Genomic DNA, 25,112 nt, shown 5'->3' on the forward strand with positions numbered 1-25,112 from the left:
GAAGGTAGGATGGTTCTGCGCAGCAAGCGGTGTAACGTGGGGTGGGCAAAACCCATTCCTCATTCCAGTGACAACATGCTCTTCCCAGCCAAGGGGGCCGGCAACAGTTGGTGCCTGGCCCAGCAGCCACCAGGAAGGCACACATCAGAACATGATGCTCCCCATAGCTGGGCAGCTCCAGACACCCCGCTTCAAAATTCAGCTAAAGAAAGCAAAGCAGCTCCCCTACACACACCCCCCTCCATCCCAAAGACAGCCTCCCTATGGATTTTACAGCATCTACAAAGTCTTTTGCAGTTTTGGGGTGAAGCCAAAAAGCAGACTTATAATGGCAACTCAGCCACAGCCTTTGGCACAGTTCGGCAGCTCTAATCCTATAATAAACCCAAAGCACACGTGAGTCTGCGAAACAGCGTGATGAATTCTCTATTCCTGCCCACAGTATTTTTAGCAACTGGAGTCATTTTTAGCCTTGTATTTTTTCCCTCTCTTTCAGCGTAAGGATGTCAGAACACAGGCATTGCTCATGGTGCGAGCAGCAGCCAGTCGATTTGGACAGACGCGCCCGACATTTCAAACCCAGAAATGCTCAGCGATCTCATTCCTGACAGGGTATAAAATGCACAAATGTGAAGCTGTTACCCATAGCAAACATTTCTCCATCAGATGCATGACAGCACCGTGGTGAGGAAACCAGTGGAAGAGGAGGGGAAAAGTCAGAGTTTGTTTTGCGGATAGCTTAAGAGAAAGGAATCCTGAATCTTGAGAAAATGTTTGGTTTTGCACTGTGTCAGAAACGTTCGTTTCCGTAACACAGGGCCTTTGCAACTGCCTTTTTGTTTAAAAATACATCTCCCACTGTCTGGGCTGCAGCGTAAACAGGATGCACTGCGATGTCAGCCCATCCGTGCCGACACACAGGGAGCCAACGCTCAGATCTGACCTGCTTCTGCCAGACAGAGCTCTGCTACCCTTTCGGAGTCACTGTCATCTGATTTCAGTTTGCCACGCCTGGGGAACGTGGAGATGGGAGACCCTATGGTCAGGTGTAGTGGGACTGAAAGCAAAACTGGGAGGATGAGCCTGGGGGATGCACAGCCGTTAAAGAGACAGGAATCCTGCAAACCCCTCAGGCACAAGCACTGTCTTTGCCAGCCCCTGGGCAACAGTTAACAGACTGGAAGCTCCCCAGAATCAGGTAAATTAAATGTTAATTCACAGTGAAATGTGCTAGTGCTGGATCCAAATCTTTCTGCTTCTCTCCACCAGAAGTTGCCCCCACTGAATCTTCTTAAAAGACAGATAACTTCTTGTGATCTACAAGAAGCCTCTTCTAGTACAGAACCAATATTCAACTGATGGCTTGCGACAAGGCCACCATCCCTTAGGCGTCACTGATGTCTGGCCTGTAAGAATGTTTTCCTTACCATCCCCACGAGCTCTGTACAGCACACGTTGCACAGTGTGAGCACTTCCCTAAAAGTGCTCTTTCTTCTGCATTTTCCCGAGCCCTGATCCAACACAGCACTTGAGCATAAGGTTACCTTTAAGGATGCCTGTGATCCCACCAGAACCAAGAGGACTGCAGTGGCCTCCCTGCAGACAGGAACTCTGGGTTTCCAGAGGTTCCTAATCAGATCTATCAGAAGTAAGCGTTTCTTGGAGCCCACCTTGACATTAAACACAGCCTTACATAGTTTGATTATGATGACTTAGGGGAATCAATGTGCTCAAGTGCTTCAGCACTCCAAGACCTTATTCAGTGCACAAGCTGCACTCAGATTAAGAAACCCCAAGTCTTTTCCCATATCCCAAAGCTCTGATAAGAACAGCAATAGGTAGAGCTCTGGTAGGTGCAACCACATTAAATTGCATTCCTTTTATCCCACAAGCTCATGTGTCTTTAGGGATTCTTAAAACAAACTTGTCTCCAGCAATGGTGTCCAACCAAGCTAAAATAGGAACCAGGGTTCAGGGAAGAACATTTCACTCAACTACCATCTCTTTACAAAACAAGATTCCCAAAAGACCAGCTGGGTTTTATGGAAAAGCCATATGCGATTACCTGGGTTGTGGGAAAACACCTATTAGCATATAATGACTATGAGGGCTAAGGAGGAAACTAATTGCTTAGAAAACTACCTCACAAAACGAAATACGTACATTTGCTTTAACTCAGTGAACATAAACTGCCTCTTGAATGAACAATCTTCCATTCTGTTTGCTTCCCTTTGGTTAATGAATGACCAAATAGGCTTGCTTTTCGGTATGTAGCCAACAGCTATAAACATCATGGGCCCTTCACCCAAATCTTTGCTCTCCATATTTCAGTCCAGAAACGAGGAACATAGGGCTACCGCTGATTTTCTTACAGGTACCTGCAAATCCTTTACGAAATAGTCTACCATGGAGATATTACTAGTGTCTCTCCTCTCAAAAGCTGCCTTATACTCCAGTGGTACAAGTATCCACATAACAGATCTGCAGCTCACTTCCATATAAAAGGTGGCCCATAACATACCTGTGCATCTGCTAAAACACAGCATGTGTTGAAGAATGCAAAGAGGAGCCAAAACCATAGAGAAACAGCTATAAAATGAACAGATTTTCAGATGCAGGTGGAACCCAGATTGAACATGAGGGTTGGTAGCCCTCTTGCCCTGTCCCTGCTAGCAGGGAGAGGGGAAGAACAACACACTGTTAACAACTCTGTGCAGGGGTGGCACATATTTGACCATTGATGCCTTTTCCAAATGGAGAGTGCTGCAATGTTGGACTGTTCCTGGAATTACCAAGAAACCCCTGTTCCCCCAGTAGCCAATGCTAATTGTTTTCCCTGATAATTTTCAGGTGTGTACATGTGTCCCAATACACAGAGATGCAGCATCATCAATGGATATAGATGCTTTTTTAAGCCCTAGATGAAGGTCAAAGAAAGCCAGCTGGAATAGCTAGGAAGTTTCATGTGGGCTGGCAGGTCAGGAAACGCACTTGGACTTCTGCTGACAGATTTTGGCTGAGCTGGCAGCTGCTAGAAACCTAAGACGAGGAGGCAGCAGTGGGCAGGAACACTTGACCAAGCACAGTGTTTACTGCTAAGAAACAAAATACATCAGGAGAGGCAGACCCAAACACATGAAAACCCCAGTCATCTTCTCTTCAGTTTTCATAGAGAGCAGACAAATCAACACAGAAAGTACCCAAAACCCAGAAGTCAGAACTTGCTTTGGTGCCACCAGTGCAGACACAAGTCCGTATTGCTCCCTCTTTACACATCCATACATGCCATACATTCTGGGTTGGGGCCATCCAAACTCAGGAAATCTAGACGAAACATGGAGGATCTGGGCGCTGATGCTGCACGTACTGCCTGACATCTGTGCTCCCTCCCAGCTCACAGGCAGCATCCCAGCAGTGGGGGCTTGGTCCCCAGGACGGCTCTGGGAGAGCATCATCTCTCTCTCATCACTCCACCTTTCTGACCCTCCTGCTTGCAGAGCAGCACTTACTTCCACCCCAGGAAGACCCAGACAGACCCAGGCATTTGCTATTGCTTTTTGGCTGGGGATAGTTTTAAAGTGCAAAAACATCCCCTGGTTTCAAGCAAAGGATGGGCTGCCTCACAATTTAGAACACCAGGAGCTGGCAAAGCAGCAGCTGGCAGCTAACAGTGAGAAATCCGGCTGCCTTTTCCCCCCTCTTCCCTCCCACTCTTTCCCTGAACCAGATGTCAACTGGGACACACCAAAATGCCTGCCACCATCCCAGCTCCCTGCCTGCTGGCTCTTGGCACTGCACGCTGCGTGCAGGCCTGTCACCAGCTTCCCAGCACTACCTGCCAGCCACCCAGTCTGTGCTGAAAAGGCATCTGTGCTCTCACCCCTCCATCCTCCTCCTCTCCCCTCACCCGTCATACATTGCAGAGGTGTCTTTCTGGTGGGGATAGCAGATATACAAAGAGTACATTAAAAACATGCTAAATGAAAGTCAAGGCAGGGACAAATAGCCCCAGAGGAGCCATAGCAGCAGGGGAATATGAATCATTTCCCATCAAATAAAGCCTAGTAGAACTCTGTATTCCTTTCAAATAGGCAGGGTTTCCCTTCTCTCCCTGCTGTCCATGTTGGGCTGTTGGATTAGTTTGCTACCAATAGAAATGCTGTACTGAAGGACACCTTCAGACCATCCCCACCCCACATGAAACGGGCCTGTTCAACAGCAGCACAGGGCAACACACTGTGATGAGAGCCTGGTGTTCATTGGGAAGGTTTTAGCCATGCAGCAAGCTCTCCATGCTCTTCTCGACACAGAGTCTCTGTGCAGGGCCTGTTGAGCCCCCTCAGCCATGGAGCATCCAGGGCTGGGCTCTTTCCGTGCTGCGTGGAGGCAGGCACACAACCCACCAGCCTCGAGCTTTCCCGTGACCGTGGGGACCACGTGTTGCTCACCACGCCAGGACTGGACAGACCGGAATGACCGTGATGACCAGAGGTTCCTGCAGCGAAGATGGTTCTGAAAGAGGAGGATTTTCCCGACCAGCCTCACCCCATTCCCAGGAATGGTGAGCTGGGGTTTTACACCTCACTGGTGGGGCCAGGGCCAAGCCAGCCTCTTCTGCTTTCCAAACTCCTTCCTTGAGTTTAGAAATGTTCCCAACAGTGTTCAAGGCCAGGTTGGACACAGGGGCTTGGAGCAACCTACTCTAGTGGAAGGTGTCCCTGCCTGTGGCGGGGGTTGGAACTGGAAACCCAACTTAAAGTTGGAACTTTAAGGTCCCTTTCAACCCAAACCATTCTATGATTCTGTGCTACCTTCCTGTCTTTACAGCCCAAATACGGGGGCTCTGCACAACAGGGCACTCAGAGGATGGGGATTTATTCCCTACCTCTGAGGCAGTGAGAAGATAAGTTACACTACTTGTCATCCGGGATTGAAGTCCTCCAACACCTAGATTGAAGCTTTGGCTTGTGCATCAGCCCAAACCCAGGACTGGAAACACCAGCAAGGGAGAAGCAGAGTTTGACAGACACACTGTATGGTCTGTGGCTGAGGAACTTTAGTTTCTTTGTCCTTTTGTCGTAAGGGAACAAACCAGACTCTATGCACAGCTCCAAAGAGACAAAGGAAGAACTGAACCCAAGCTCGCTGTGTTGTGCCCACAGGGAGTGCATAAAAGCCCTAAAAGGCAGAGCAGGGAGAGAAAGAGTCCATCTCTGAGATCACCCAAGGTAGGGGTTATCCTAAGGAGCCTCAGCATTTTGGCTGGGTTACTACTTGCTCTGAGTGTGTGTGAAGTCCACGCCTGGATGGCAATACAGGGACAGAATTGTACCGAAGAGCCCAGTGCTTTCTCTCCAGGTATCACCTCTGCTGCCTGACACCAAAGCTCTGCCTCACTCCACAGAACTTTCAGAGTTATCTCCTGCCTCCCAACCAATCTCTGCCTCCAGCTCCTTCAGTGTTCCTCAACGGAGCTTTACTTGCACATCAGCATCTCTGCCAGGCTGTACCAGCAGGAGCCAAGCGGCTCCAATCTGTGCCACAGCTTCTGCTGCGATGGATTCCCATCAGGACTGACAGGCACTTTCTTAATACACAGAAGCTGAATTTAGCCCAGGATACCAAGATTCAATCATCTTTGTTAGAGATTATTTTTAATCATAGAATAGTCAGGGTTGGAAAGGACCTTAAGATCATCAAGCTCCAACCCCCTGCCATGGGCAGGGACACCTCACACTATTGTTGTTAAGGATTATAATTTGTGGAAAGAGAGTAAGATCAGAGCGTGACTTTGAGCAGGAATCATGCTCAGGAGGAACGTCTCTCCATCAGCTACACAGGGCACCAGGCATCCCCCATGCCTGAAGGCAGCCTGCAACAAACACATTGCCTAGGAAGTGTTTGCAGGGGATGAGGGACAGCTGGATTCGCTCACATGGATATGGCATCAGGGCCATCGCACTGAAGAATCACACTGTTTGCTCCCAAGAAATCAGAATCCTTCATGAGGAAACGAAGAAAGGGAGGGAAAAGGCCCACCTGGGTTTTGCCATTCTGCTCTGAAAGGCAGACTGCTGCTTTTCCCCATGAGCAGCAGCTAAAAGGGCTTTGCAAGGTTGACACAGGCCTGATTCCCACTTTACATGGGAGGAGAGGTCCTTCATTGCTCAGCTCTTCCTTTTGCCAAGAGCAAGTTATTGCTTTGGAGGGTCACCCCAAGCAAGCAGGCAAGATTAAGCTGGTTACATCCGATTCCCCTCACCTCCACAGTCCTCCATGCAGCAGCTGGTGGAGAAGAGTGAGGATGAAGTGGGAGCAGCAGAAGGGCTGCAGGGAGGTTGGCACTGGTTACTGTGCCTGCTGTCAGCCACCACAGCTTGGCCTTCACTTTCCAAAGAGAGCAGTGGTTGCAGATGATGCCGTCTGGGGGGTACCCAGCATAGAAACACTGAAAAAAGATCAGCACTTCAGGGGGTGCTCAACATCTTGAGGAAGCCTCCAGACAGCTGCCCAAGTGGAAAACTGCTGCAGTTTTCCTTCATCCTTGCTCGTGGCTCCCCAGCCAGACCAGGCAAGGAGCAGACGCACAGAAAAGTGAAAAGCTGTTCAGAAAACACAGTCAAAAATAGCTGCAGCAGCCATTTTGTGATGCAGAGAGCACAGCGATGTGAAGAGCACATCTCAATGCCAGCAAAGAAACTCAGACATCTCTGTTAACTAAGGAGCATCGGTACCCTGCCCCGCTCTCCTGCCCCCATGACAGACAGCAGCTACTCTTGCTTTAGAGCAGCAGCAAAGAGGGGCCCAGCAAAGGATGGAGACATGGGAGAGATGAGCTTAATGACCCTTGAGTACCAGCATTCCTGCTTGCTTTGGCTTCCCCTGCTGTGGAACACTCCTCTCCTCTTCTGCAGCATGTCCAGGCTGTGCTGCTGCAAAGCCACACGTGACTAGTGACTATGGAGGATAATCATAGTAACAGTGATAATACAGGTGGGTCTTCCTTGCAATGCTCTGGTGTGTTCCTTACTTACTGCTCAGCAGGGTAGGATGTGGTTTGTGAAACGTAAGCTCACTGACCCCTGCAGTAACAGGAGCATCTGGCTCAGAAGGGCCTTTGCTCCCCTGTACCGTGTTTGCAGGTCCAGAATCTCCCCACTGCTGATCCAGTCCTTCAGGAAGCGTGAGCTGTCCGTGTTCTGCCAGCTGCACCCAGAGGAAACCCTCCTGCAGGCAGAGCCAGCAGCGATGCTCCTTGGGGCTCACTGTCCTCATGCTTTTGGCTACACCAGTCATGTGCCACCTCCTGCAGGGCTGAGCTTCCCCACCATAAATACTGAATAACACTGGGCAGTCACCACGAGGCGCATTTATCATAGAATGGGTTGGAAGAGACCTTCAACAGTCATCAGGTCCAATCCCCTGCAATGAGCAGGGACATCTTCACCTAAATCAGGTTTCTCAGGACCACATCCAGCCTGGCCTTCAATGTCTCCAGGGATGGGGCACCCACCACCTCTCTGGGCAACCTGTGCCACAGTTCTCTCACCCTCATTGTAAAGGATTTCTTCCTCCCATCCAACCTGAATCCCTTATTTCCTCAACATCATCTGTGGCTGACCACTGATTCTGCTTCAGACCAAGGGCAACAACCTAGCAGGTTATTGAGTATCAGTTCTCTGTTCGCTATAGGGGACTTCCAGCATGGGAATGTATGAGGCTGGAAGCTTATTCCCTGCAAGTCCCAGAGTCCCAGTGATGATCTGAGCACCCACCTCCATGATCCCTGCCTCAGCTGTTGATGGAGAACATGCCCCAATGCCTGGAGGCTTTGGTCCTGGAGAGAGGGGACATCACCAGCTGCCTCTTGCTGCTGCCTCTATGGGCACCAGGCCCCCAGGTGCATCCTTGCATTTGCCTTCTCTCTACATCATGCAAGTTTTTCTCTTTTCTGAAGCAGCACTTTGGGATCCCACTCCCTTTCCTGCTCTGCTGCAGTACAGAGCACGCAGCGTGGTGCTGGTCAGGCACCAGAAGCTCTGCTCGTGGAGGGGGACTGCAGTATTTGCTTTGAGAAACGTGTGATTCCTCTTCCCGAGTTGCATCATAGCTTGTTTTCACTGCATGGATACACATAGGAGAAGCTGTAGGAGAGAAGCAGCTCCTTTCACTACCACTGCTGCAGAGCAGGTGGTGAGCAGGGCAGGAAGGAGCCTCTTTTCCTAGTAAGGTTTCTAGAAGCCCCAGAACAGGTTTTGGCTGGAATGATCCGGGGCATGATGCGAAAGAGGCCGCAGATGAGAGCAAAAGCTCTGTAAAGGCAAAGCTGTGGCAGACAGACAGGGACAAAGGGCTCTGTGGGACTCTGGGAAAGAGGAGGGAACAAAGACAAAGCCTCAAATCAGAGAGTAAAATGGTAAATGAGGCACAAAGGAGTGAAGAGCAATGACCCTGTTGCCGCTACTCCAGCCACAGTTTCCAAAGCAGGACTGTGAACCACCAGCCCCGTCAGGGCTGGAACAGAAGCCCCCAGCTCACCACGGGCAAGAGCAGAGCATCGCGGGTTTGGCAAAGCGAAGGGCTCCTGCCTGTGGGATGTGGGAGCCTGGAGGGGCAGAGGGAGGCGCTGCAGGTACGTGTCCGTGGCAGGAAGGACCACGCACCCGCACGGAGGGATGCGCTGGGGGAGCAGGGCTCTCCTGCCAGCTCAGAGCTCACAGGTCCCACGGGACAAGGGGCAGGCTGGGGCCGTGCTCTGCAGGCTGGGGTCTGAGGCTTGCTAGAAAGGACTTTTTCTGGGGGCTTTAAGGAGTTTTCAGGTCGTTTCCTTCTTGCCCCGCAAGGCGCAGCACCGAGCTCTCACCCAGCCAGGGGCTCGGGCTGCCTCCACAGCCCTGTGTCACACCGGGTGCTCCGACTTTGGCATCGGTAGCCTGGGAGCCCTGTGCACTCCCCAGCACTGTCGTGGCTGTCCACGAGAGCCAGCAACACTTCCCCAGTTCCTCTTTGCCCATCACAGGCATCTCACAGGCACTCGCAGGGAGGAAAAGGGTGCGTGCAGCTTCTGCTGTGGTTTAACACATCCATGAGGAAGTTGTGCATCCACTCTTGTGTGGAGAAAACCCTTTTGTTCCTGTGGAAACCCTGAAACCACACAGGGCATGACACTGCGGAGAGCACCCAAACCTGGCAAAGAGGCAACTTCAGGGATGCTGCAACCATGAACCCCCAAAGGAGCAGAGTGTCGGCCAGCTGAGGGTTTATGGGCTTTGGGCTGGTGTCTCCACCACAGGGCTGGGGTTCCCACGCGGAACAGGGGAGCAGAGCTACCTGACACGGTGCACAGCAGAAGTCTGGGGTTGCCCTGGCAGGAAGCAGGATGCCCGGCTCCAGGCTTTGCACAGTCCAGACCCGCTGGGGTGCTCGCTGATGCAGCGGGCAGGAGATGCTCTGTGCACACAGAACGTACACATGTGGAAGCGGAGGCGTCTGAGGAAGGTTTCGTTTCCCTGCAGTGGCTGCTGAGAGAGGCACTGAAGCTATTCTGGGAAAACTCAGTGTCCCCTTGGCATGCAAAGCAGCCGAGCAGCCAGGCAGCCACACGTGGGTTTCAGTTGGAAGGGACCTTAAAGCTCATCCAGCTCCAACCCCTGCCATGGGCAGGGACACCTTCCACTAGAGCAGGTGTGCTGCCCCATCAAAGCTGTGGAGCTCACTGCTGACATAGCCCTGCCACGCTTCAGGTGGGTCCCTCTTGTTTAAGCCCGGAAGCCATCATCATCAGGGATCTGTTAGTTGTAAACTGCAAGCAAACAGGAGTCTTGCCTGAATGCTCTGAGAGATGCTGTTGAGCTGAGGCAGCTCTTTCTGGGGTGAAATAGCAGGACACTTCACTCCTAAAGCTGTCTGACAAGTAGGAAGTAGTAATAGAGCCCAACAACATTAGCAATCATTTGTGTGCCTATAAATAGTGAACAGCTCTGTTCCAGCTGACAGTATTTCCATCTCATGCATAAAGATGCTTTGCCCAGTCTCTCACTTCAGTCTCAGGTGAAGCTCCACCCCAGGTAACTCCATGCCCTTGGCAGATGTTGGATTTCTGGCCTGGAGGATGGGATAAGAGATTCCCTGCACATTTTAAAGGCTGCTGGGTAAGACAAGGAGGGTCACAAGGGCTGTGACGAGAACAGGGTGCTCTGGTGTGGCAGGACAGGCTCCTGCCTGCCAGCGCCTGACGGTGCTGCTTGTTGCCATCTCCAAAGCAGCTTTATGTAGGCAAAGCCCAGGTCACCACCCAGCCCCGTTCCTCCGTGGGACCCCAGGGCCAGGCTCTCTGCCTGCCCCACTGCTGCGGGTGCACAGGCCGTGGGCACCAGCCTTCATTCTAAAGGTTGCCCCAGGAGTCAGAGGAGATAAAGGGTTCATTGACTCCTTAAGCAAACAGGGTGAAGCCGAGCTCATCTCGCATCACCCACCCCTATGGAGGCAAGAGCAGAGAGGCCAACGGCCCTCCTCCAATGCCGCAGCTATTCAGGTCTAGGCAAATGACCCCGCCGAGGGCAATGGCTGTAAATTGCTTCAGAGGTCAGACAAGTGCAAGGAACGTGCAGGGAGAGGTTACAAAACTCCAGCGATTTCTGCGGAGCGAGCCTGAAACACTGGCTTGTGAGAAAGAGGACGAGGTGCCAAGAACGGCGAGCAGGGAGATGGGGAAGGCTCCGGTTCCTACCCAGACAGGGCTTTGGGGCTCAGTTTGCTCTTGGTGCTGCTAAGACATGAGGTCACCTGGAGCCCCACAGGGAGAGGAGGGCAGCAGAGGTCCCCTGGGTACAGCGGGTGAAGCAATGTTTGGTCTGGCTGCAGGGCAGCTCATTCCATCACCCGCTCGGTCAGGAGGTGGCACTCCCCCCAGCACAGGAGCTTTCCAAGTCCCTTGTGCTCCAATCAGTAGCAACTTCCCACATCGTGATCCCAAACCACTTTAAGGAAGGCAAATGACCTGGCCAGCATCTCCCAGCTACTATGTGGCCTTGTCCCCACCATGTGTGGGGCAGGCACATGAGCATCGCCCACCGCAGCAGCGAGCTTTGCCATTGCAATGTTTGAATCAAAGACAAGCTCCTGCTCCGTCTTTCCCCCTTGGAAACTGGACACAAGGGCTGCTTTTCACTGCACACAACACCAGGAGCAGGTAAGCAGTGGTTGCTACTCCCAAAGCAGCTTAAAGCCACCACCCAAAACCAATGTCTAGGAGCTGTACAAGCTCAGTGATGAAACCCTTAGTAACCAAAGACCTAATTAAACAGCCACCAACACGTGGCCAAAGGCTCAAAGCAGTAAGAGGCTCTTTTGTGCTGAGCACTGCAGGCATGCCCTGTGATTTGCACGAGTCACCTCTTTCACGGCACAGACATGACCATGCCTTCCCTGTACAAACTGTCCAGAGATAAGAGACAAGGAGCGCAGATGATTTTCAACCCCAAATCCCACCTAGGACCCCCCCACCTTTCACCGTCCAAGCCGCTGTGCTAAGAACTGGTGTTTTACTGGTTTATGGGGGAGGAAGGGAAGGGGAAGAGGACAGAAGGCCACTGGGAGGTCACAGAACCACATGAACCAGACGGGCCAGGCCATCAGAGCAGATGAACCAGGGGCCTCCCGAGGTCAGCAGCACAGAGCTATGCACACATGTTCTCGCACACCCCCTGCTCAGGAGCGCTGCCAAGCCCTCTCCAAACCCCCCTCCAGCCCCACTGTGCTGCTACAAGCGGTCTGGCACTGGAAGAAACCTCGCGTCCGTCCCCAAGGGCTGTTTTCGGAGCAGCCGCTTGCAGCCCCTCTCGCAGGCAGGGCATCATTACCCCACATCAGTCTGAAACGGTTCCCTGCCGAGCCTCAGAGCATCTCATCACACCTTCCCTCCACACCAGCAGCTGCCCAGCACCCCCCTCAGCTCCCCAGGAGCCAGGCACGGAGCTGCATGGCAGCTGCCCCACAGCGGGGGGGGGAATTTGAAACCTTAGACCTCACCTCTTCATTCCAGCACCGAGCCCCATAACCTGCTTGGGTTTTGGTTACCATTGCAGGGCAAACAACCCCCAAGGGTATTTTGGAAGTAGCAATAGTGCTCAACAGCATCAGCAATAGTTTTTGTGCCTATAAATAGCAAACACCCCTGTTCTAGAGGGTGATATTTTCATCCCATGGATTAAGATGCTTTGCCCAGTCTCTCACTTTGGGTCCCAGATAAATCCCAAGTGTCCCCATGCACTTTAGGGGGTAACGCATGCTGCACAAGGAGCTTTAAGACAACAGCTTAGATCCCAGACCTTTCACAAAGAAGCATTTAAAACAAGAACATCAGCATCTCACATTTTTGGGTTGAATCCATAGAGAATAAACATGAGAAACAACATTTTTGTTCTAAACCCTTCCCTTTCTCACCCACCTGCACTTCCTGCAGCGTGACTTACCTGCCCTGCCTGAGCTAAGGTGCTGAAATACCTCTTCTGAGGTCCCCAGTACAGCAGCACACAGAGCAAACTGGAAACTGCCCACAGCACAGGAACAACCTTTAACTCTGCCCCTTAACTGGGAGAGGGCTTTAAAGCCCTTTTCAACCTGACCCCAGAACTGCCAGCTGCTGGGGATTAAGTCCCAGCTGACAGAGGTCAGCAGTGATTCACAATTACCACACCTGAAAGGTGGGGGGGTCTCTGTGCCAAGACGGGATGTGTGGAGCCAGAAAGCACCTGGGGAAGCCCTGGCCCCAGAGGGATGGAGTGGGATAGGATGGGATGGGATAGGATGGGGTTTCTCATTGCATCATCCTGTCACAGGGCAAAGTGGGGCTGTGCTTGGCTTGCTCCCTGCCAGCTCTCATGCCTGAAGGCTTTGCAGAGCCCCTGCCCCACTCCGGTTGGGAAGGGTGGTGTACAAGACTTGGGAATGCCACCCCTTTCCCAGTGCTGAGCACCGAGCTCACTAAGCAGGTTGTGCCTTTAAATGGCCTGAGGCAGTGTGGAAGCCTCCCTGCACAAACTGTGGCTGCTTTTCCACTAGTGCCCAGGTAGAGCATCCTCATGGAGCATCTGCTGCTGCTGCCTGCCACTGGCGACTGAGGCCAGCAGCTCCTGCCAACAGCTTTGTGTCACTGCCTCTTGCAGGCAGGTGGGGATGGAGATGTGGGGACGTGCACAATGCCAGGAGACAGCCCCAGCTCTGAGCACGGTCTGCCTTGAGGAAGGCTGTGATGAGCCTCACTGGGGACTGAGTCCTTCAGGCTACGCGTGGGCACCCAAAGCATCCCACATCAGTGACCGCAGCAGAGCCCCTCATGCCACACCTCCCTGCAGCAGGGCAGGAGCTTGTTCGTGGCTCTTGGACAAGCAGGTCACGCTGACCGCAGCCGTAACATCACCGAGCAGGAAGTCAACAGGAACACACAGGAAGAAGAAATTCCTGTAAACACCTCTGGCTGCTGCTATAATTAGACAGGAAGGGTGCTGGCTCCCAACTTACCATTCCTTCCTGTGATTTCCCATCCACCGGGCTCCCTGGAATGGATGCCTTCCCACAACAGCTGTTCCCAGAGAGCTGCTGACACTGCACGGCTTGTAGATAGAGATATTGACAGGGATTTGGCTCCCCCCATGCCTGTGTGCTGGTTAAGAGAACAAGGGCAAGCAGAGCTGAGAGACCTGGTGTCTAAGCACAGAGCAGGGCTGAGGTGCCCTCTGCTCCCCATCCCATGATGGGTATCTCAGCCACCTCAGATGGGAGCTTGCCCCGGTCTGGAAGTCCACCAGACCCGTGTGCCGGGGAGCAGGGGGCTGTAATGCATCAGCTTTCTTGACAGGCATCAGAATAAACCCAAGGCATGCAAGGTCTCTGGGGTCCAATGAGACCAACGTCTGCTGTGACAAGTGACAGCCCTAGGGAGGATTCACCCTCCTGACTTCCCTCCGGACAAAGCCAAACGGCAGGAGGCAGTGGTAGGAAGGATGGTGCTTGAAAAAGGATGGGCTGGAAAACAAGGACCGCTTCAGTCTTTGTGACACATACATGGGGGTATCTTTATTTCCGAGGCATCAGTGAGAGCCGCTCAAAGCGCTCAGCTTGAACCAGCAGGGAGGTAACACCCCTGGTGGAACCCACCCTGTGGGAAAGCAGCCCTCAATGAGAACCCAGCACACATCCTGCCATGTCAGCACGGGCAAATCCAGACCGTGTGCCCAGCGCCTGGCACTCAGCGAGGCTGAAGCACAGAGGACACCACCAGGGGTGCTGCTGGCTGCAAGTTTGGGCACCACTGCCCCACACAAAGGCAATGGACGAGGTGCTCTGCAGAGGCCTGAAGCCAGGGTGATGGCTCCTGCCTCTTGGCTGCTCCAGAACAGCAGGATGTGCAGCAGGGACGGCAGGCCCCGGTCCCCAGGATGGGGTCGGTGGTGCTGTAACATCTGCCCTTCCTCTGGAGCTAGGCACAGGACCCGCTGTGATGCAGGTACCCTGGGATGTGGCTCCGGGTGCTGGAGGGTCTGAGCGTGTTGTGCTCTCCCTGCAGCCGAGGGGCTGTGCTCACCCATCCCCTGCTCCCCTGTGTGGTGCTGTGGGCCCAGCCGGTAGCTCAGGTTCCACCAGGCTGCTGGGTCAGCCCCCACGAGGTGCTGGGGACGGCAGGAACCGCGGCAGCCAACAGGAGCCAACCTTCCCCAGGGAGCTGGGGGACACTGCCAGGAGTGAGGCAATGCCCTATGAGGGCTGCAAGCTGCCCGGGAGCTCTGGAAACCCGGCTTTGTGACAGTGAGGCCACGGCCAGGGCACCGCCAGCTGCCGAGGGTATCCCCGTCTGCTGAGCAAGGCCGAGGACAGGGTTTACATCCTGTCTATAAACACGCAGCGGCTCCTCAAAAGCTCACGTAAATAAACACAGGACATTGGTCTTCCTGAGCGCTTCAAGCAGCAATGGAAATCCTTGTTTCTCAGTCACGAGATACTGTTGTAAGTCACAGCATCACGGAATCAACCAGGTTGGAAAAGCCCTTTGAGCTCATCCAGTCCAACTGTCCCCAGCGCTGCCAAGGCCACCGCTAACCCATGGCACTGCGGCTTTATCTCCACAGTGTGTGAACACTTGCAGGGACGGTGACTGCAGCCCTGCCCTGTTCCAATGCCTGTTCCAATGCCTGAGCACCCTCTGGGGCAGGAATTGTTCCTCAGCTCCATCTAAACCTGCCCTGGTGCAGCTCGAGGCCGTTTCCTCTTGTCCCATCCCTTGTTCCTTGGGAGCAGAGCCCAGCCCCTCCTGGCTCCATCCTCCTGTCAGCCACTTGTAGGCAGCTATCAGGTTCCCCCTGAGCCTCCTCTTCTCCAGACTGAACCCCCCAGGTCCCTCAGCCACCAATTACATTTTCTGTGTGGTTTTTACTGATTCCAAGTGCCCAGCAGCACTGCCAAGTGGTCCCTGACCCCATCACTTTGTGCCTTGGTGCACTGGCCTCCTCACCTGTACCAAATTAAACCCCCTAGGCTTTCAAGCACCTATGGCTGACTATCTGCCTTTATGGACAGGAATATTCTGGTGCTCCCGACGAGATGATGTGCCATCACATTTTCAATGGAGCATTTTCTTGTTCCTCTTGTAGCTTTTTCAGGGCTCAACCTCACTGTGTAGTTCATCCTCCTCACCACTCGCAGCTACTGACAGACTGTAACCTGGAAGTGCCAGACAGAATTGCACTGCAGTCAGAAGGGGATCTGGGGCTTTAGGGGGTTCTGTTTGTTCAAAATCACTGCATTTTTGGGTAGAGCAGTCGATGTCATCTACCTGGACTTGTGCAAAGCATTCGACACTGTCCCACACGACATCCTTGTCTCTAAATTGGAGTGACATCAATTTGATGGATGGACCACTCGGTGGATAAAGAACTGGCTGGATGGCTGCACACAAAGAGCCGTGGTCAATGGCTCAATGTCCGGCTGGAGACCTGTAATGAGTGGTGTCCCTCAGGGATCGGTGTTGGGACCGGTCTTGTTCAACGTCTTTATCGCTGACATGGACAGTGGGATTGAGTGTGCCCTCAGCAAGTTTGCCGATGACACTGAGCTGCGTGGTTCAGTTGATACCCTGGAGGGAAGGAATGCCATCCAGAGGGACCTTGACACGCTTGTGAGGTGGGCTGATGCCAACCTCATGAGGTTTAACCATGCCAAGTGCAAGGTCCTACACCTGGGTCAGAGCAATCCCAGGCACAGCTACAGGTTGGGCAGAGAAGAGATTCAGAGCAGCCCAAGGAGAAGGACTTGGGGGTGTTGGTTGATGAGAAAATGAACATGAGCTGGCTTCAGTGTGCGCTTGCAGCCCAGAAAGCAACCGTATCCTGGGCTGCATCAAAAGGAGCGTGACCAGCGGGCGAAGGAGGTGATCCTGCCCCTCTACTCTGCTCTTGTGAGACCTCACCTGGAGCATTGTGTGCAGTTCTGGTGTCCTCAACATACAAAGGACATGGAACTGTTGGAACAAGTCCAGAGGAGGCCACAAGGATGAGCAGGGGACTGGAGCACCTCCTGTATGGAGATAGGCTGAGAAAGTTGGGGCTGTTCGGCCTGGAGAAGAGAAGGCTGCGTGGAGACCTCATAGCAGCTTCCAGTGTCTGAAGGGGGGCTATAGGGATGCTGGGGAGGGACTCTTCATTAGAGACTGTAGTGACAGGACAAGGGGTAACGGGTTCAGACTTATACAGGGGAAGCTTAGGCTGGATATGAGAAGGAAATTCTTTACTGTGAGGGTGGTGAGGCACTGGAATGGGTGGCCCAGGGAAGTTGTGAATGCTCCATCCCTGGCAGTGTTCAAGGCCAGGTTGCACGAGGCCTTGGGTGATACGATTTAGCGTAAGGTGCCCCTGCCCATGGCAGGGGGGTTGGAACTGGATGATCTTAAGGTTCTTTCCAACCCTAACTATGATTCTATGATTCTATTTTTGGCCATCACCAGCTGCCTCATGCTCCATACCCACAACCATTTCACTTTTCCTAGCCAGAGGCACAGAAGAGCTGGACAGTAGAGGCTGAATATGTGTCAGAAGAACAATAGATGTAAGCTGAAGGCAGCACATAGAGGAATTCAGCTGGTGTTCCCTTTGACTAATTAGAAATTACACCATTAAGCCACTCTGTCTGGACCCTCTATCCTCCTATGCCAGAAGTGATTTTGTTTTAGGCTTGTTCAAGCAGCTCCTATTTAGAAATTAGCTTTAGCTTCCTCCCTTTTGGGATAAGACCCAAATGTCCTTCCTCATCCCACCAGTCTGAGGCTGAGCAATGTGGTGGATGAAGCACACAGAAGCAGCCAACGAAGTGGCTCAGTAGAGCCAACGAGGTTAAAAACCATCAGGTGTGGACCAGTCAGCTTGTGGTCCCCAGGATGGTGGTAAGGCCAGAGGGCCATGCCTGGAGCCAGCACATCTCTGCTCTGACCACTGTGACAACAAGGTGCCGTTTCAAGTTAGGGCTTCAGTTCAGATGTCACAGAATCACACACCGGTTTCGGTTGGAGACGACCTTAAACATCACCGACTTCCAACCCCAAAAGTGATTAGCTTGTGCCAGCTAAGGCTCACACAAGGCCTAGGGAGGATGCTGAGATGTAGCAGTGGGAGGCAGAAAGAACAGCAGCAGCGACACCCTTAACACAAGAAACTCAACCGTTGAAGGCAGTGTGGGCAAGACACATGGAATCATGCTTTAAACATTCATCCGGGATGAATGCCCAGCTTGCCATCTGATGCATCCCAAATGGGGCTTTGCCTCATTACCCCCTTGCTTGCCAGAGCAACAAAACCCAGAGTGCCCCCGGCCACATCCTTGTAGACAGGGAAACGTTTTTTTCCCTGCATCTTCCCCAAACCCACTAAAAGAGACGGCACAGAGAAAGTGCCTGTCAGTACACTTGGATTCCTTCACGCATCACCAGCTCACCTCAGGGGATGCTCAGTCAGAGCAATTTAACCAAGGAGATAGAACCCACCTTTGAACAGGAATCAGAGCACTAAATACAAGATGCTTCCCCACTGTGCTTCAGAAGCCTTGCTCCTGAGAAAGGCAGAGGCTGCAAACAGAGCCTGAGGTTTGTCCTGCTCCAAAAGAAGGAAGAGCAAAACCATTCCTGAGCCAGCAAATTGGGTCTCATCGGGCAGAGGATGGTGCCCCATAGGAGCACACATTATTTCCCCGGGGTTTGGGTCCTTTCTCTGTGGTTTTTCACTGTAATCAGGTTTGCAAATCAGGTGCAGCAACAACCACTCACCACCCGCAGAGCCTTCAGAGGAGCACAGGAATGCTCCCAGATGCCACTTTTTGCCTGGTGCCTCTCAGTACAAGGAGCCAAACATTGGGGGATGATGAGGACTGTGCCTGGCCAAATCCTGGGCACCCAGAAGACAGAAAGGACTCCTGAAACGCTGGATAAAGAACTCTTAAGAAGTGCACAGGGAATTTTACCTCTGCAGGGAGACCAGAATCTCTTTTCCAGCTGGAAAACTAAAGAAAACTACAATTGAGGTGAGTTTCCCAAGCTCCCAGAGGCCTTTTCCAGCCGGGTGGAAGCCTGAATGGTGTCAGCACAGTTCTCAGGTTCGGCACGTTCAAAGTAAAGCTCTGCTCTTCGGGAGCAGCCAGCGCTGTGCCGGTGTTCTCGCGCTGCTAAAGCCACAGGGCAGGGTCTGGCTGGGAAGAGGGCGAAATCCATTTACGCCTGAATTTTACCACCCTCTCCTCAGGAACTAGGGAATTCCAAATCAGCAGACTTCAGACTTCCCCATGGCACTTGCCTGGGAGAACCATGTGGACGAGACACATCTGGGGAGAAGAGATTTAGCAGCTCCCAAAGTAGGGGAGTGAATTATTCTCAAGATATCTAAAGGAGAAGTTCTTGAGAGCAGAAGAAGGATTCCTTTTGCCTCTCAGTCATCTTGGCAAGGTACAGAAACCTGCCCTGGTCACTGTGACGTGGCTGCATCTTCCATTTGCTTTCACTGGCTTCCGTGAGAACTCTTGCCAGCAGACTGAGGGGGGAAGCCAGAGGAATAACATTCCCTTATTAAAGCAAACCACAAGTTTTATCTTGAGTGACAAGGTGTAGCTGTGCCAAGGGCAAGCTGAAAGACAGTCACCTTCCTCAAAACCTGCCTCTTGGCTGCCTCAGAGACCTCTCTGGGTGACAGCACGGGGGTGATGCTTTACAGAGAGAGAACCAGCGCTGCCTTTTCCTGTGTCGGTCACCAGTGTCTTCTCCTGCCGTTGCTCTAGAATGTGCTCCCTCAGTCAGGCCACTTTACAAGGCTCACTAGAAGAGAACAGGGTGCAGCACGCAGGCGTTATTTGCACCAGGAATCCCAGCACACTTGCAGGTTCTCCCCCCTGTCACATAGGTGCCCTCCTGCATCCCCTCCTGCTCACACAGGAATGCTCCAGGCAGCTGTGGATACCTGCTGAATGGACCAAACTGTTCTCACACCTGTACATCCTGGGGAGCAAAGGGAGGGAGCCACCTTCTGCTTACTGAGCTTCCTCACTGCTGTCCATAGCCAGAGATGGACAATAATCTGCATTAACAAGACAAGGCGATGGGCAGGGGGCTTTGTTCCAGTATCAGCAGGTGGTTATATCCCTTTGAAGGCTTCTACCATTTTCACCAGGATACAGCACATTTCTATAGATGAAATTTGTGATTAGAAGAAGCTGCCAAGAGCAATGGCTGAGTGCCTCCTGGGGGAAGTAACCATGTGTAATAGGAAGGCAAAACCACACCTCGGGACAAAGCTTAAGAAGTGCTCCATTCCTGACAGTGTTGGGACAGGCAAGAAGGCATTTTGGGGAGAGCAACACCACAGATCCTGGTGCCAGGGGTGGGCTGTTGTGACGGTTGGTCACCAAGCCCACCAGCCACCCAGCAGAACAGGATATGCAACATGGGATGAAGCAGGTTGTGAAGGGAATAATTGCCTTTGCTGAGCCTTAAACAGGGTAAGGTCGGGACACAGAGATGTTGGCAGTGAATAAATGTAAACTGCACGAAGAGAAGCTTTGAACATTGAAGTGAAGCTGGCAAGAAACCCAAAAACTGGAAGCAAGAGCAGGCTCAGCACCAGCCTGCAGGGAAAGCATATCCTTACCTTGGGTGCCTACCACATCCTGCCCTCAGGGCCCAAAGACAAATGAAGTTTGACAGTGCTGCACAAAGAGGAAGAGGAACCCTTAATAAACTGCTTCGCTCCACAAGTTCAGCTGCACTTTCCGTTTCTTTCCAAAGAATGAACTGGTAATCCAGCCCAATTCTTCATTTTCATATTGATTTATTTGTATTGAACCTTTAAAGCATGATTTTTAAACAATTTTAAGCCATTTACATCTAAATCACCTAAACCATCCTGAGGGTTTTCTTGCACTGATGAAGACAAAAACAATCCTCCTACAATTAAAAATTTTCTGTTTTGCTTACTCTGGGAATTATCACAGACTGGTTTGTGTGGGAAGGGACCTTAAAGCTCCTCCAGCTCCAACCCCCTGCCACAGGCAGGGACCCCTTCCACAAGAGCAGCTTGCTCCAAGCCCCTGTGTCCAACCCGGCCTTGAGCACTGCCAGGGATGGGGCAGCCACAGCATTTGCAGTCTCCTTCAGGTACTTCTGTTGGTTTGTTTTGTTTTTTTTCCAACCAAACCAGTCTGTGCTTCTAAGATTCGTTTTGGGGTTTAAATAGCTCAGTGCTGCTCACCTCCAGGTGCTTAGGGACTTGTTTGTCCTCCACTGGTCCAGTACTGCTCAGATGCTCTGCTGCCCATTGCCCCAGATAGCGATTCTATGCGGTGTTACAAGCAGCCTCGCTAGCTACACACAGATGGAGTGAGAGGGTGTGAACAGCGAGGCTTGATGCCCTCTGCTGGGCAAGAGAGAGTCTTGTTTTGCCACATCCAAGTACCCTGGAACTGCGTCTCCCAACACTTCCACAATGCACAGATCTTTTCTTTGCCTTAAATCAATTCCAAATCCCAGACACAGGTCAACCCAGTCCAGAGAGAAGAGAGAAAGTTCAAACAGAGAAGTACATGGCTGTAATTCCTTTACAATTCCTGACACAGCAGCATGTTATACATCACAACATTGTTTATTATGTGACTTTTTACAATACAAACAAAAATACAGAAATGCAGTACATGAATACAGCTAAATGCGAAATGGTGATGTTTCTCTTGAGGCCATATTCCCATTTCTAGTAAAAGAAAGAAAAACTGCACACAGGTAGAAACAGGTTGGTAGTTAACTCCACAATTTTGCCTAGAAATGACCTATAAATGCATTTTTCTGCTACTTACCATAAAATGTAAAAAGGGAGTTAAAGGAAAAGTTTTACTCACTGGTTCCTACCATATGAAAGAAGCTATATTCTATTTAGGAGGGCCAATATATGGAAAAATAGCTAAATTAAATGTTATTACAAAAAATGAAGCAGTAATGAGATCCTTCTGGCTAAAGAAGTTACTAAATGAGAATAGCATATATTTAAAGAATCCAAAACATAAAAGGGTTGTTATAAAAAGCTTAGGTGCACTGTAAGCCTACAACTTTTGTTTTTTCCATGTGTACTTTTAAACAATGGAAGTGTCAAAAAATAGGGTCAACTGTGTTAGACTAAATTACATTATGGTATATGCTGCACTGAATGGAATTCTTGTATTATAATAGTACAGAAGCATCGTTTGCATCATATTATGGCAATTTATCCTCACTAAAAACCGTCTCGAGTCCTTGCAGTTTTTAATAACCTGTAAACTGTCAAACCACCAGAACATGATTGTACAACAGTAAAATGTACAATTTTGCATTAAAATGACACGTTTCTCAAAAAAAAAAAAAGGAAAAAAAAAGGAAAGACAAAAAAGGGTACTTAGAGCTGTTATGTTTCCAAGTACACAACAAAGACCCCAGACAATTCAAGGCATCTCATTCTCCATCAAAATTAACAAGAATTTGTCATGCTGTTAAATCCATTACGATGGATACAACTGGTGCAAAATTGGTCAAACAGATCCAACAAACACTGATGTCCAGGCTGGTATATTGGCAACTAATACATAACTGGTGGTCAAAATGATGCATTTAAAATATCTTCCCTTTCTTCTTATTCTTTTCCAAGGTTCTAAAAGGATAGATAAAAACAAAAGTTGGTTAAATAATGCATGCAGGCACTCATTTATTTTTTTAAATACTAATTGACACCATTTAAAATAGGCATTTTCTAAAGCTTTACTGGGGTTGCAATACAATACATGAAGCTTATTATGTACACAGTAGATGTGCATGTAACATGCAGTCAAGCAATGCATTTCTCTCTAGATTTCCCCTTCCAAGGACTAGGAGAATTAAACGCTTTCATGCTCAAAGCTTTAGCTCTTTATCCCTCAGAAGCCTGATTCAATCTAGCTTTCAAATACAAACTTCATTTTTTTAGAGATCTAGCTCTATGGATACAGTGATTCTGCAGATTCAAATCTGCAAAGCTAATCATTATCCCAACTCATGATATGTGCTCATCTGTAACTAGAAGCAGCTCAAGATTTTTCTAGGCTCTTCAGTGACACTTTTAACTGCCTTTGACCATGACTGCCAAAGAAACTGCCTTTCAGACAGAACATTTACTGACAACAGCAGGACAAGACTCCAATGTCAGAGAAAGGAAGAATTACCTGGAAGAATTCTGTTGTTCCAAAATACGTTGCTGAGCTTCCCAGTTGGCTTTCTCATCCTCAAACTGGCGACGCTTCTCCTCTAACTCTTTGTGTTGTGCCTCCAAACTCTTTTTCATTTGCTCATGGCGTCGTTGCAGCTATACAGGAAGTTACGAACAGCATCAGTAAGTGCAGAAAACACAGCAACTTCTGGAGCTGAAGTAATAAACAGCTATATGAATGCATGAAAACATCGTACTGTACCTTCTCTTCAGAGAAAGTAACTCTTAGACCAAAACCTCTGAGGTTATAGATACTGCCAACAACAGAAACAAAAGGGACGTTAATCCCATAGCCTCTCTTTACAGTTAACAGAAAACACCCCAAATGCTGCCCGAGTTACAGACACGAGTTGTAAGCAGCTACATGTGGCAAGCAAAAGGACATTTAAGAATACTTTGGTATTTGATGCAACTGGTAAGAAGCAAGTTGCAGAGCATACAAGTATCAGTAATGCGTAAGTCAGCAGCATCTCTGACTTTACCTGGGAAAAAAAACAACAGACACTGAATTCATCCTATAGAATTACAGAGCTGCTTGGGAAGCCATTATTATGAAGTGGGTTAATTTATTCATTAATTAAATGAATTATTTTTAGTATTATTGCAGTGAACTGCCTGCACTGCTAGAAGAGTATAAGTCTCTCCTGCAAGCTGACAGGACAGACTGACAACCAAATGTGTTGTATGTGAGAACGGATGCTCAGTCAGGAAAAGTGATACTTTCTGTGTGGTCTAACATGGTTCTAACAAAATCAAACTCCCTCTTTCCTTACTCTTTTGAAAGTCCCTGTCTTACACAAACCCTTCTAAACATATTTCCTTTTACAGATGAGGTAGTAACATGAAAACCAAAGGGACAGATTTATGCATGTTTGGTTTTCATGTAATGAGGAGTGTGGAGGGCAGAAGTATAAATGGGTTCATAAAGGTTCAAGACAGAAATTGAGGAAGGATATATCAAGTGACTAATTAAACACTGTGATCCAGATAAAGCATCAAGATTTAAAATCCTCAAGTTGCTCAGAGTGTCCTTATCTATTCGTTTCTCCAAAAGGAAAAAAACCCAACTAAATCATCTAGATTGATTTTTTTCCTCTGATCCAGTATGCCTTGGCTCCTTCCAGTGCTTAGGCTGCCAAGTGTTTCAACTACCTCTCCAAGTTTCCTCACTTCCCCCCAGATTTGGAGCCAAACTTTCTTTAGGAACTTCTCTCTTTGGCTTCTTATGAGAAGCTGCCCTCCTAAAACTCAGAATTCATTTTCTACTGAAATGTAATTTTATAGTATCTTAACAAGAGCTGCTTGAAGCACAGAAAAAACAGTTTCACCGTGAGGGCTTCTCCTGGAGATGACAGGAATTAAAATAGGAAACATTTTAATAATTTATATTAAATGTATGTTCACTGACAATAACATATCCCTCTTTCTTAGCCTAGAAACTCTCATGTCGATGATCTCTTATCAACATCTTGGCAAATTCCTGACATGCTTTCTTAACATGCAAAGCAAATTCTCATTACTGCATTGACTTATGTAAATCATGAAACTCCCAAGGACATTTTAAAGCACATGGAAGGAAACAGGCATAAAAAGAAAATTAAGGAGTATTTTGTCATACTGCGACTGTGAAAATAAAAAGACAATGCATGCTAACATGAAAATTACATTTTAAGTTTGGGTTTGTACCATTTCAGCAATGACAGCAAGCTGACAAAGAGTAACTGAGCTGTCTTTAGTCCCAGAACCTAAGCGTGGAATCAGCTCCTAGAGAGATGCTATGTTGTAAAGTCTTGGCAAAGAGAGTCATCCCTACACTTGTTCAGTCTCTGCGTATGGGGGTTTAAGACGTTTTCATTACCTCAGCCTCAGAATCCTTCAGTTTCTGAACTTTTTCTTTAACTTTCATATCAAACACCTGCTCCATCTCCATTTCCATTTTTTTCATCTTGGCTACATGCTCCCTCCTTTCCTCCTCCATCTGTGCCAACGGGCTCCTGCCATGAATCCAGAAGAACAAGTTAGATAAGAACCACCTTTTTCTGTGTCTGTTACGTTAGGGCATCTGTAAAAAACACAATCAAGATGCTGACGCATTAAGGTAATTAACACCACTGTATGCACTGCTAACTTCAACTCAACTTGCATTATTATATTAACTGTTCAGTTAAGCTTTCCTCAAAAAGACATTTCATAAAGTATCTTTTCCTCCCCCACAATACTTTTACATTATATTTAGGCTAACAAACTCCTGAGTTTCTGTCCTTAGTAGAACCTGGTCATGGGAAGAGAGGAAATCAAAGTTACAACCCCCCCCCCCGAATTAAC

At 49.9% G+C, this 25,112-nt stretch overlaps 1 protein-coding gene and 2 long non-coding RNA genes across 4 annotated transcripts in view; all 3 read right to left on the reverse strand.

The window, feature by feature from the left end:
- Positions 1 to 12,567, reverse strand: part of LOC134165539 (uncharacterized) — a 33,749-nt gene extending 21,182 nt beyond the window's left edge. Inside the window, exon 1 of the long non-coding RNA XR_009965568.1 lies at positions 12,474 to 12,567. This is a non-coding gene — a long non-coding RNA (uncharacterized LOC134165539). The remainder of the gene's footprint in view (positions 1 to 12,473) is intronic.
- Positions 1 to 20,866, reverse strand: part of LOC134165543 (uncharacterized) — a 217,546-nt gene extending 196,680 nt beyond the window's left edge. The window contains exon 1 of the long non-coding RNA XR_009965569.1: positions 20,592 to 20,866. This is a non-coding gene — a long non-coding RNA (uncharacterized LOC134165543). The remainder of the gene's footprint in view (positions 1 to 20,591) is intronic.
- Positions 20,867 to 21,143: 277 nt separating this feature from the next.
- The window catches only part of SEPTIN7 (septin 7), a 55,942-nt gene continuing 51,973 nt past the window's right edge, over positions 21,144 to 25,112 (reverse strand). For both annotated transcript variants that reach the window (XM_062622445.1, XM_062622434.1), the window contains 3 exons: positions 24,646 to 24,781; positions 22,744 to 22,883; positions 21,144 to 22,196 (listed from right to left, as the gene is read on the reverse strand). In XM_062622445.1, coding sequence (XP_062478429.1) covers positions 22,157 to 22,196; positions 22,744 to 22,883; positions 24,646 to 24,781 — 316 coding nt within the window. In that variant the 3' untranslated portion in view covers positions 21,144 to 22,156. The remainder of the gene's footprint in view (positions 22,197 to 22,743; positions 22,884 to 24,645; positions 24,782 to 25,112) is intronic.

Source organism: Pezoporus occidentalis, unplaced genomic scaffold (genome assembly GCF_034315485.1).
Source record: "Pezoporus occidentalis ecotype Australia unplaced genomic scaffold, CSIRO_AGI_Poc_V1 ctg107, whole genome shotgun sequence".
NCBI lineage: Eukaryota > Metazoa > Chordata > Aves > Psittaciformes > Psittacidae > Pezoporus > Pezoporus occidentalis.